We start from the raw sequence: 13144 nt of genomic DNA on the forward strand, positions 1-13144 counted from the left end.
TGAATGTTGAAATGATTAGATTTCTACCATTATGTAATAGAAATGAACATTTCTATTCTAATATGTTATTAAAACTATAAATTACAAAAAAAAGTTAAATATTTATTTTGAATAATTTATGTTTAGTGTACAATAACTTATTACAATTGAATTTTACTTGTTATTTATTTGAAATTTCAGTATTAATTCCAATGTAAAAATTAAATATTATTTAAAGTTACCTTTTCTCTTAAATTATTTTTTGTATACATCACTAAATTTTGTTAAAATTAAATGTTGATATTTCATGAATTATCTAATTGTAATATTTGATATATATTGTGTTATGTAAAGATATTTTGTTACACTTAACTTATAGTTAAAATCAATGACACTCATAAGGTATATCTTAGGGGAACACATATTTGAGATATTTTTATTACCTCACTAAAATACAGCTTCATTATAGTGTATTTAATCCCCGCGAGAATGCTCATGGTTAAATTATTACTAATGATTTCCAGCTGTTAGAGACCCAATTTAAACTATATTATTGCTGTAGATAGTTCATGGACATTTAGTATTACTAATTTAAAATACAATAGACATGATTGATAATTGTATCTATAAACAATTAGTATTCTAACTTGTTATACTTAAAATAATCTTTTAACTGTTTTCTGTGTTTGTCATTTCAAAGAGACAAACATTTATGATAAATTATAAAAAGAATAGAGATTAAGAATGGTATTTCTTATTAAGTTTAAAGCAAATACAATTTCACAAAATATATAATTTAATATATTTATAGTTTGTCAAAGAAAAGGAATCAAATATTGTCAATATAAATTGAGTATTAAAGTAACATGTTTATTTACAAATATTAATAGTTTTTTACTTTATGAAGATTGACCAGTTAGTAAGCTAATAAGAGCAGCTTTTTCTTTTTCCTTTTTCTTAGTTACTTCTAGACTTCTATTTTTCCACATACTTTTTCGTAATTTAATAGGTCTACTTCCAACATAACGACCTTAAAAACCAAATAATGATACCTTAAATCAATTTACTTTTCTACATTTTCTACATTTTTTTTATTCATACCATTAAGTTCTTTTGTAGCTCTAATAAAATCTGCTGGATCTTTAAAAGAAACAAAACCAAAACCACGAGTTTTCATAGTTCGTCTATCTCGAACAACACGAGCTTTTTGGAACGATGGATATCGGCTAAATGTTCTTGCTAATAACTCATCAGTGACATCATTCCCAAGATCTCCACAAAATAGTCTGAAGTCATCTTTAATGATATTAAAACATAATTAGTGGAAAAACCTTAAAATATATAATTTAAAACATTTAGTATATTTAAATAATTGACATAAATAAAAATTTTAATGTGATTATAAAATTATAGAATTACAGAATTATTTTAACCAAAAATATATTAGCTTAAATATTAAGCTAAAAAAATATAGTTATCTATTTTTATTAAAATAGAAACTACATTAATAAAAATTTGAAATTGTACAATTAAGTTGTGTCATTATTATGAGTATCTGAGATAAAATTATAGCTTTTTTCAAAAAGTAAAGTTGAACTTATCAAAATAACTATTTTTAAATATGGTTTTATTTACAATTGATAATCATATATATATAGAAAGTTATGAAGATTTCAAAAGTATTATAATGGACTTTATATTTTAGAAGAAATTGTTATAATTATAATGATTGTTGAAAGAAACATAATTTTTAATTAAAAAAATCAATATTATTGCAATTTTTATTTTTAATATCTAAAAATAGTTGAAATTAAAAATCATGTAGACTTATTTATTTTAAATCTGCACTAAAAAGTTTAACTGAATTTAAAAACAAAAAAATTATCAAATAAATTGCGATTCAATTATGTTGAGCTATGTTATTAATGTACTATTCAGGAATGTATTTAAGAGTGGTGTTAACAAGAGAAATTGTTTGTTAAAACTAGCACTATCAATATTATTTAAAGCTAATATTTATAAAATATAATTCTTAAGACTTTTTTTTTGTCATTCTACTATTTAACCAAAAAATTTTTTTCTAGCAGACCTTCCAAAATAAAATACAGTAGCACAGTATGGATGTAGGATAGTTTGAATGAACAAGTATAGATAACATCTGACAATAATTCAAATCACTATCATAAAACACGCTTCAAGACAAATCTGTAGATAGTGTTTTATTTTAAGAAATTAGTGCATAATTATAAAAGAACATCAACTTCTATTTCCTTATATCCCGATTAGTAGTTCTTAGATTTAAAAGTAAAATTTATAAATAAATGTTTATTATAGCAATTAAATATGGTATGAAATGAATATTTAATAATTCAATATTGTAATTTTTACAGAGAAATAACAAAAAATGATAAAGTAGTTTATTTCATTACTTCTATGAAAAACATGTATAAAAATTAAAGGGCTTGATGCAATATTTTATACTTATAGTATTTATTGAAGTTATTGAATATAAAGGAGATAAAAATCAAATGAATTGAAAAATTTGTCTAATTTGTTAAGAGTTAAGAAAAAAATACAATGAAATCCAATCCCATATAGGGGTTGTACCTCAAGTTTGAAAGACACAAGTACTACCGACATGGTAACCTTATGTCATGTTTCTTTAGTGAATACAAATGACAATTTAAGCTATTTAAAATTTATTTTTCTCCACTTAAAAGAAGCAAAAATTTTTTAAATAAGTTTAACTTTCTATGCTATATCAATTAGATTTATATAATATTTATGAAAAACAGTACGAGGTGTGTTCAAAAAGTAAGGTGACTTTTCAAATTTCGCGGGCTACGTCGGTTCGATCTTAGATTTTTTTTTATGTCACGTTGGTACATTCGTACCGAACATCTGTACACAGTTTCAAGTATATAGCATATTTAGTTTGTTTTTGACAGATACAAAGATTAGACGTATTTTGGTGTGCTCGGCGATTTTCTGCTATCAAAAAAAAAATGGATCAAAGAATTTGCATCAAATTTTGTGTCAAAAATGGAATTAAGTGTTCTAATAGACTTGAAATGTTGACAGTAACATACGGTGAGTCCGCTCTGAGTAAAAATAACATTTATAAGTGGTACAAGCTTTTCCAAGATGGCCGAGAAGATGCCAATGACGAACCTCGCTCTGGACNCTCCAAGATGGCCGAGAAGATGTCAATGACTAACCTCGCTCTGGACGTCCCAGCACGTCAACAACAGATGAAAACGTTGAAGCAATGAAGAAAATTGTTTTGGAAAATCGACGAATCACTATCAGAGAAGTTGCTGAGGATGTTGGCATATCGGTTGGCTCGTGCCATGAAGTTTTTTCGGATATTTTGGGCATAAGACGTGTGTCAGCGAAGATTGTTCCGAAACTGCTTAATTTTGACCAGAAGAATCGTCGCATGAGCATCGTTCTGGAGCTGTTGCATGACGTCAATGATGATCCTGATTTGCTCAAAAGGGTCATAATTGGTGACGAATCATGGGTATATGGTTATGACATCGAAACCAAAGTTCAATCGTCCCAATGGAAGAACCCAAAGGAGAGCCAAGACCGAAAAAAGCACGCCAAGTTCGATCAAATGTCAAGGTTTTGCTCACAGTTTTCTTCGATTGTCGTGGCGTAGTGCATCAGGAGTTCTTACCACAAGGTCGTACGGTCAATAAGGAGTATTATCTTGAAGTTATGCGTCATTTGCGAGAAGCAATACGAAGAAAACGTCCGGAATTATGGAAAAACAATTCATGGCTTTTGCATCATGATAATGCACCTGCTCACTCATCGTTGCTTGTGAGGGATTTTTTGGCCAAAAACAACACCACAATCATGCCTCAGCCACCATATTCACCTGATTTAGCCCCATGCGACTTTTTTCTGTTCCCAAAATTGAAAAACCCTATGAAAGGACGAAGATTTGCAACGATTGGGGAGATAAAAACTGCATCGCTGAAAGAGCTCAAGGCTATACCAAAAAGTGCTTATCAGAAGTGTTTCGAAGATTGGAAAAAGCGTTAGCACAAGTGTATTACATCTGAGGGGGATTACTTTGAAGGGGACAACATAAACATTGATGAATAAATAAATAGTTTTTCATAAAAATATCAAGTCACCTTACTTTTTGAACACACCTCGTATACTCTTCTTGTAAGGTATTTTAAAATAAAATACAAAAAATTGTTCTTTTCATCTATTTTCATAAAGTTACAGCAGTTTTACATATAAAAAAATTTAAAAATGTCAAAAATTAACAATTTTTAAATTTGTAATTTTTTTTTTGGAGATTTCTCCCATCTACAGGAAACTAGGGAAATTTGATCACTTTTTGAGGGTACTGTCTTTGACTAGATACGATTTGTAATCTTTTGATGTATCATTGAAAGAAATTGGTTTGGTGCGAGCTGAGAAAAGGCGGTAATAGACATAAAAAAAAAACACTTCATTGTAAAATTAATACCATTTCAGTTTTGCATCAAAGCTAAAAAAATGATGTTTCCCCCTTAAAATGAGTTGTTAATAAGTCCCTGGTATAATTAAATAAATCATGATATTGAAAAAATTGAATAGCTTAAAAAAATCTGAATTAGATTGTTTTCATTAAACTATTTAATAAAAATAATTGCTTCAATTATTTTAATATTATTTTTAATTATTACCTTCATCCCACTCTGCGAGTGTGGGATCTTCCCATACTTGTCCTCCAGATGTCCGTACAAATTTTTTGTTCTTTTTGCCTTTGTTTTTAGCAGATTGATTAGGTATTGATGCTGCACATTCTGCTGCAGCAACAGCATTACCACCGGCTGACACAACAACAGTTTTTGAACTAGCTTTTACAGCTTCAGCCATTTCTTTACCAGGCAATACTGTTTGTGTTGTTTTTTTTGATTCTTTTTTTAAAGGATTAATACTAGAAGTCATTTTCATAACATCTTCTGGTTTAATTAATAAATCATTTGTAGGAATTAGTTGTTCCGATTTTGAGCTGTATAATTTAGGAGCTCCACTTAAAAAACAACAATTTATTTAATACATAACTGATTAAAAAAATGTTTTTAGGTTAAAATAAAAACATACCTAAGAATTACAGGACCTATAGTTTTATCAGTTTTCACATTAAATTTTCTTTGTGGTTGCTGTAACAACATTTGACTATTTGTAAATGACGGTTGACCATTATTGTACCTTTGAGAATGGATTAAATTCTGTTGTGCCATCATCGAATAATCATCTAAAGTTTAGGAGAAAAAAAATATTCATTTCATTATTACTTTAAATGAATATAATTAAATTAACTAAAAGACCAACAAATAGTCTAACAGAAAGAATAAATTAGAAGATATTTTAGCATGTTTACAGAAAATTATATGATCATAAAATTGGAGAAATCAAACAATAAACCATATTTTGTTGACTATAAAACTTTTATTTTAGTTTATAGATTTTATTACCTGTATTAGAAGGTAAGGAAATCTGATTGTAAGAATGGGCTCCAACATAATTAGGAATACCAATTTCTTCTTCAAACCTAAAAATGGTTTAAAAGTACAGTTTAAATACATATTTATAACATATAGATTAAATAGTTTTTAATAGAAAATAACTTAAAAACATTCTATTTTACTAGTAGGAATTTTTGCATACTATCATTAGCTGTACTTAAAATTATATACATTATTGTCACTAATTAAGTTAATTATTTATTTATAGTAAATATCTAAAATTAAATAATTATCCCATTTAAAGACATTATATTAAATAATACATTATAGGGCATGTTATGGCGCAGGAGATCATGCATTTTTTTCTTAGTGCTGATATTTAGCTGCGCTGTTCGCTATTGGTATCCAAATAAGTAATCATACGAGAACATTAAATGTGACACAAACCTTAGCCCTATACTAGTTACCTCAGTTATAATAAGTATATGCACTAATGCTTTGCATGTTATTCTGCTCATTCTCATAGTTTTAGAAGTACACACACTAGCAGTCCTCATCTATCATCCATTTTTTGTTCATCCTCTTTTTCCTTCACCATTCATTTCCATAACTGTTCTTACTACTTCAGATATATTCTTATCGTATGACTAAACCATTTAAACCTATTTTCTTTCATCTTATATGTAACATAAAAAAAAAATGTTTTATTTAAAACTAATTAAATAGTATTATACAAGATGGTTTATTCAAGATATAGACTTTTTTTAATAAGTTATTTTTTAAAGTCATAAAAATAAAAATGTTATTTTGTATCACAGCATTGGTCTACCTAAAAAAAAACATAGGTCCTTAGATATAAACTATATATAAAAAGTTTATTTATTTGTATCATTAAAAAATTATATTAATTGATGTTTTGAAACTCAAAGATTCTTAATTTAAAAATTTAAAAAATAATACTTTCTCAATCCTATAATAAGTAATAAAAAGAATATAGTTCAAACAATAGCATACTTGTTCATTTCATCTTCCATCATTCGAAGTTTATCAAAAGCATCTGACATTTTAACTTAATATATGTCTCAAAGAAAATAAATTATATATATATATATATATAAATTTCAATATAATGAATTTTTCAGGGTTTTTAAAAACCAAAACTATTTGCTGATTCTTGTACGGTTTAGATAAGGTTTTGAAAAGTATCTATAAAAAAAACTTAAAAAACTTAAAAACTTAAAAAAAACTATAAAATGCGATGAAATAAATGAACTAATGATATTGACAACTTCTTTCTATATAAGAATGTTGTTAACAGTATGTTATCATTTCTAGTAGCAGGTCTTATTATATTTAACAATTAAAATATAAAACACAACAGTGTTATCTACTTAGAAAAATAAAATAATGTTTACTCACTATTTGTAGTACTTTAGCTAAATATATAAGAAGTATTTTTATAGAATATCTATAATAATACATTTAGATTATTTATTAGCTTTCATTGAGTATAATAATTTAAAACCATATAAATGTATACTTTTTGTCTATTAAATTATATTTATACAATGCCTGAAACACTGTCTAACATATTTAAGGTTACGTCATGATTTTGAATATATATTATTTTATTGATAATATAATACGATTACGAGCGTTTTCTATGTTGTTGAGTTTTATGATTCAAACACTACTATCTTTATAAATTAAAAATTCTTTATTTTAATATTCATTTTTCCTGTCATTTAAATCTCAAGTTGTTTTTTATTGTTTTATTATTATTTAATTTTTTAAGATGAGTGAATCTGACAATAATAACAAAATTAATGAATTCAGAGGAATTACAAACGTTGACCAAGAAAGGGCCAAATTCTTTTTAGAATCGGCCGCTTGGAACTTGGAAGTAATTTTATTAGTAATTAATAAAAAGTGGTTAATTTTAATAAAAAAAATTATTTACAGTCAGCATTGGCTAGTTTTTATGATGAGGGAAATGATGAAGTGTTGAGTGATAATACTAGTTCATCTGTTTCAAGATCAGTTCCGGCATCTAGCGATAACCCAATGACTAGTTCTACAAGTTATAAATCATCTTCTAAACCAAAAAAATGGCAGTCTAAATCTAGGTATAATTTTGTATTATTTTTTTCCTAGGCACTTGGAATAAAATACAAAAGAAATTATTGTGCTAACAATAGCCAAATAAATTAATATTATTCACATTGTACATTTTATCACATGCTGTAACATCAATAATTTTTATCCTTCAAATATAAAATGTTAATTATGGTTTTAGAATAATGACATTTAGCAGTATGAAAAATTCTGAAGTTGAAGATAAAGATAGTGATGAGGATGAAGGCCAAAGATTTTATGCTGGTGGATCGATCACAAGTGGTCAACAAGTTATTGGACCACCACGAAATAATGCAGATGTTATGACTGATATGTTTCAAGCTGCTCAAAAGTGAATATTAATTATTATATTTATTTTAGAATATATAATGACAATGTAATATATTATGGAATTTTTTTATTATAAAATATTTCAAAATTATTAATAATGAAACTTAAGCTATATTTAATAATATACCTTATAAATCACTTATTGCAATTATAATAAATTTCATTACTTGTAAAATATGAGGCATCAATTATTTTATGTAAATTTTATTTGTGTATTAGATATGCAAGTTCATCATCCTCTGGTGTAACAGGAAATCCTTCACAGGACAGTGGTTGTTCAACATCCTTTTTTGGTACTGGTTATAAATTAGGCCAAACTGATAATGACACTGAAGGTAAATTTAATAGTCATGTAAATTTTTTTTGTCGATTAATTTGTATATTGTATTTATTTAGTAATTCATTCAAATAGTTCTGGTAAAAATGCATGTCAACCTCAAGAAGAAGTTGTGTTGAAGATGTGGAAAGAAGGCTTCACCATTAATGATGGTGAACTGCATAGTATTGAACAACAAGAAAACAGAGAATTTTTACTTCTTGTTGCTCGTGGGTTAGTATTATTATAAATTTAATTCAAATTATTATTAGTTAAAAAAAAAATCTTAAATATGTATCAAGGTAAATTAAAAATAAATATAAAATACAAAGAAATATTTGTTAGTACATAAATATTAACTATTATTTTCTAAAATATTTTGTGAACATTAATTCATTTAGTATATCTCCTCAAAATATACACTCAAGTTTTTTTCAATGCTGTGTATAAACTATTTTGATATATTCTAGGGAAGTACCTCCATTACTTTTAAAAGAAGCTAATGTAACTAGCGAAGAAGAATTACATGTAAGCATTGAAGATCATAGATTTGAAGAGTATACTCCTTCTAAACCAAAAAAGAAATTATTTGGAGGATCTGGTCACCTATTAGGAAGGTATATGATACTTTTAAGTTATTTAACTTTGGATTTTTTTTAATATATTATATACAATCAGATGTAAACTAAGGTTTTCTTAGCTTTGTACTTAGCTATTTATTTAATCTCTAGATATTTATGGATCACACTATTCCTCCTGCCTGTTTATCAAAATGCCACTATCTTTTAAAATACTGGTACTAAAGTTGTTATCTAGCAGTAATTTTCTTAATTATTTTAAGTTTCCACAAAATAACAATATTAGATAAAATTTTAAATGTAAAGAAAGGGGAATCAGACAAATTTTTTTTAAAATAATAGAACATACATTATTATTAATTTTTGAAAAGAAAAAAAGATATGACGTGAATCATAATTAAACAACCATCCTTTTTTTCATAAATAAAATATAGTAAATATTATTAATAATTTATTGATCAACATTTAATATTTTTGTTTTTAAAATTGTTTTTGTAAAACTAAATGTTAAGAACAATTATATATAAATAATAAAATAGTTATGGTTGTAAAATTAGTAATGTAAGTATAAAATAATTATATTTCTGATTTTATTACAATTTAATAGGGATTTTAAAACATTGATAAATCGAATACAATATTTATGTTATAAAAATTTTTTGACTAATTTCAAAATTACTGATATTGATGTTTCAATAAATACAAAAAACATTGTATAATTATTTTAATATGTAATAATATTTTAATTGGAATATTGGATGTAAAATGGAAATTCCATTTTTAATAATATTCTATCTGGACACACATCATTACTTAATACAATATATACGTGAATTGTTATTGGGGTAGTGTTTCTTTGCGTAATCTTTTTCTTTTACTTAGTCTAGATCCCAACTACTTGGGGTCAGCCACCCTAATCCATATCTTCAACTTGACACAATCTCTCACATCATCTACGCACACATTAGCCGTCCTCATATAGCATTTGATAACATCCCCCCATTTCTTTTTTGGTTTATATCTACCTCTTCTTCCTTCAACATTAGTTTTCATAACTGTTCTTACAGCTTCAGATTCCTCTCTTCTCATAACATGACCAGACCATCCAAGTCTATTTTTTCTCATCTAATCCATAATTGATGCTACTCCTATACTTTTTCTTACATGTCCGTTCCTTATCCTATCTTCTCTAATCACTCCACTCATCCATCTAAGCATCATCATCTCTGCTACATTCATTCTCTGTTCTATTCTATTATTAACTACCCAACACTTTGAACCATACATCATAGCTGGTCACACTACAGTCTTATAAAACTTACCTTTCAGCCACATTGGAATTCTCTTATGACATAACATACCAGATGCTTCTCTCCACTTCATCCACTCGCACTTAATCCTGTGTCCTACATCCTCGTCAATATCACTGTTTATTGCACAACTTATCCTAAATACTTAAAACTTTCCACCTTTTTTATTACATTCTCGCTTATTGTCACTGATCTTCTCATCTCACCTATCTCGTGTTCTCCTGTATCAAACTTTATTTTTATTATGAAAGTTATACAAATTTATCATAACAAAATACATATTTTAATGAATTAAATAATATAACATAAATGTTTGATTAATTAAAACTATTTAGAATTCTAACCAAAATTTTCTTTATAATAAGATTGTAGGTTAATTTACTTAACTTAATATTTTTATTTTAGTTATTTTGATATGTTTAGATTATAAAATGATTAAACACAAATCAGTATAATTATAATTTAAAAGTAACTAACTAATAAAATACTTAATTAACTATATTTAGGTCCATATCACTGTTTATTGCACAACTTATCCTAAATACTTAAAACTAGCCACTTTTCTTATCTCTCCTAAACTCATTCTCTATTCTATTCTTTTTATGTAATTTTTGACCTCCAGTTTAGTAATAATAAAGTAGAATTTATGAACTTTCTGCTAGATTTCAGTTTTACTAAAATTTTATTATGATATTATTATATATGAATGCTAATGTTTCAATATTTTTTTTATTTTAAGATTTGATTAAATTCTATTGAATTGAAATTTTAATTTTATTGTAATACAATTTTTTTAAAGTCCTACACCACAAGTTGTTGGAGATGAAAATATAAACCAAACTTCATCATCAACTCCTGAAAATGAAGCAGTTAATGATGCTACTGCACGCGCAGAAGTTCCTTTGATAGCTGGTGCTCCTACTACCTCATTGCAAATAAGGTTAGCAAATGGATCAAGATTAGTTGCTACATTTAATCACAGTCATACTATTGGTGATGTTCGTCGATATATTACAACGTATCCTTTTAAATATATTTAGTTAATGATTTCCATGTAAAATATTTAGAACACTAATTTATTTTCAAAGTTAATTTCTTAAAAATAATTAATGAATGATATTACAAATTTTGGATAATTATTATTATTTTAACAAATATCTTTAACGTTCAAAATTATATAGAGCAAGATCTAGTTTTGCCACAAGACCATTTATACTACAATCATCATATCCACCAAAAGCTCTAGAGAACAATGAACAAACAATAGTTGATGCTGGACTGTTAAATACTGTGATTTTTCAACGTTTTGGTTGAGTTATATTCTTGCTGTAATTATTTAATATGTATATTAAAAATAAGACTTAAAATTAAAAAAATTCATATATAATAATTATAAAAATATATATTTTACATATTATTTAATAATTAAATACACATCATTTAAATAATTTTTAATTAAGGTAATTGTTTTGATTTTCTTAAATTAATCATAGAAAATTGTACATGTGTTTTCCATAAGTTCAAAAGTTTGCTGTTCATGAAAGAGTTCAAATATTTTGTCATACTTACATCTTCTTTACCCATAGTTTTATTACAAAATTCTTCTAAATTGTGTATTGATCCAAGTATAGTAGGAAAATTACTAATCTTAAGTCTATTAACACTATCTATATTATTTGTTTCATTTGTTTTTTCACAAAGTGTTTTTCTCATAGCCAAAGGCCAAGATTTCTTTGTTAGACGTTTAGTACAACATTTCATGACTTCAAATGCATAATTAGTATTTTCTTGATCTAAAAAATTAAAATTAGAATCTTTATTAAATACTAAGTATTGTTCCCATGAAAGTAATATTTGATGTTTAGTTTCTCCTTGAGTTCGCATAATGCAATCATTCAATAAAACAGACTTTTCTAAATTTTTGTCAATTGTAGGAAATTGCCAGGAAAGAGTTGATATTTTATAGTTGTGCATAGATTTATGACCAGCAATTGAATTTAAAAATTCTAAAACTTGATGATGAATCCCTATGTCATACACTAAAAACTGTTTGACTCCTAACATAACATGATAAGCAATAAATTCAACTAAATTTGTATCTGGAATACCAGAATAATCAGGTGAAACACAAATAACTAAATTGTCCTTATGATATGATTCTTCTTGTAGTCGTAAAGGAACAAAGAGCTTCAATGAATTTTCTCTACCCAATAGTATTCCATAAGGTATTGCATCAATTGGAACATTTATTGGTTTGCAATGTATGCTATAATGGTAAAAATTAATTTTTTTGTTGCTGTCTGATGATAAATTATAAGAAAATGTACCAGGACTTGAAATGTAATGGTCACCTAACTTATACCAAACACGACAATCATATCCAGAAAAAGCTGTTTTAGGACCAATAACTGTTATATAAACTGATTCATTTTCTTGTAACCAAAAGGCTGAATAAGCAAAATGTTCATCAATTTTTGTCCATGACACCATTGGCTTAGCCAATTTGTTATTATTTTCAATGTCATTAAGAAAGGTACCATTTAAAATGGTACAATTTGTTAAATCATTAGCTGGATATCCAAAAAAATTAAGCACTTCTATTACATTCAGAAGTTGCATGTACTCATATCTGTATGTTAGCAGTGAAAAAATGCTTACTAATGATATAATAATAAGTAGAAGTTGTTGATATTTCCTCATCTTGATAAATTTTTGCAAATATAATCATGGATGACAGAGTTTATTAACATGAAAGAAATTAACAAGTCACTTCTAAAAACATAAAGAAATTAAACTATTATGACCACGATAAAAATAATTTTATTTAAAAAACAATAATATATATATATAATACATAGTCTTATTGTATAATTTGATAAATTTTGTAGATTTTCAATTAAGGAATTATTGAAAATTGTATTTCTGTTGATTTAATAGAGTTGAATTATACTACATGCATTAATTAAATCTATGCGTCTATCTCATGTACAGTTTACAAGACTTAAATAAATTTAGATA

At 26.1% G+C, this 13144-nt stretch overlaps 3 protein-coding genes across 3 annotated transcripts; 1 reads left to right on the forward strand and 2 right to left on the reverse strand.

The window, feature by feature from the left end:
- Nucleotides 1-757: 757 nt before the first annotated feature.
- On the reverse strand, nt 758-6707 carry LOC126904137 (RNA-binding protein 42). The gene is made up of 6 exons (XM_050682891.1): nt 6471-6707; nt 5466-5542; nt 5092-5245; nt 4671-5020; nt 1081-1275; nt 758-1009 (listed from the first exon to the last, which is right to left on the reverse strand). Exons 1-6 carry the CDS (start codon nt 6518-6520, stop codon nt 879-881), a joined length of 957 nt encoding a protein of 318 aa, XP_050538848.1. The 5' UTR covers nt 6521-6707; the 3' UTR covers nt 758-878.
- A 410-nt stretch (nt 6708-7117) lies between these two features.
- Nucleotides 7118-11581, forward strand: LOC126904134 (NSFL1 cofactor p47-like). Its single transcript, XM_050682885.1, has 8 exons — nt 7118-7359; nt 7419-7582; nt 7753-7923; nt 8142-8257; nt 8319-8472; nt 8709-8855; nt 10926-11144; nt 11308-11581. Exons 1-8 carry the CDS (start codon nt 7252-7254, stop codon nt 11438-11440), a joined length of 1212 nt encoding a protein of 403 aa, XP_050538842.1. The 5' UTR covers nt 7118-7251; the 3' UTR covers nt 11441-11581.
- LOC126904133 (uncharacterized) lies at nt 11494-13121 on the reverse strand. The gene is made up of 2 exons (XM_050682884.1): nt 12981-13121; nt 11494-12898 (listed from the first exon to the last, which is right to left on the reverse strand). The coding sequence occupies exon 2, from the start codon at nt 12824-12826 to the stop codon at nt 11582-11584; it is 1245 nt and encodes a 414-aa protein (XP_050538841.1). The 5' UTR covers nt 12827-12898; nt 12981-13121; the 3' UTR covers nt 11494-11581.
- Between the last annotated feature and the right edge of the window lie 23 nt (nt 13122-13144).

The sequence above is a fragment of the Daktulosphaira vitifoliae genome, unplaced genomic scaffold, assembly GCF_025091365.1.
Source record: "Daktulosphaira vitifoliae isolate Bord-2020 unplaced genomic scaffold, ASM2509136v1 Scaffold_4, whole genome shotgun sequence".
NCBI lineage: Eukaryota > Metazoa > Arthropoda > Insecta > Hemiptera > Phylloxeridae > Daktulosphaira > Daktulosphaira vitifoliae.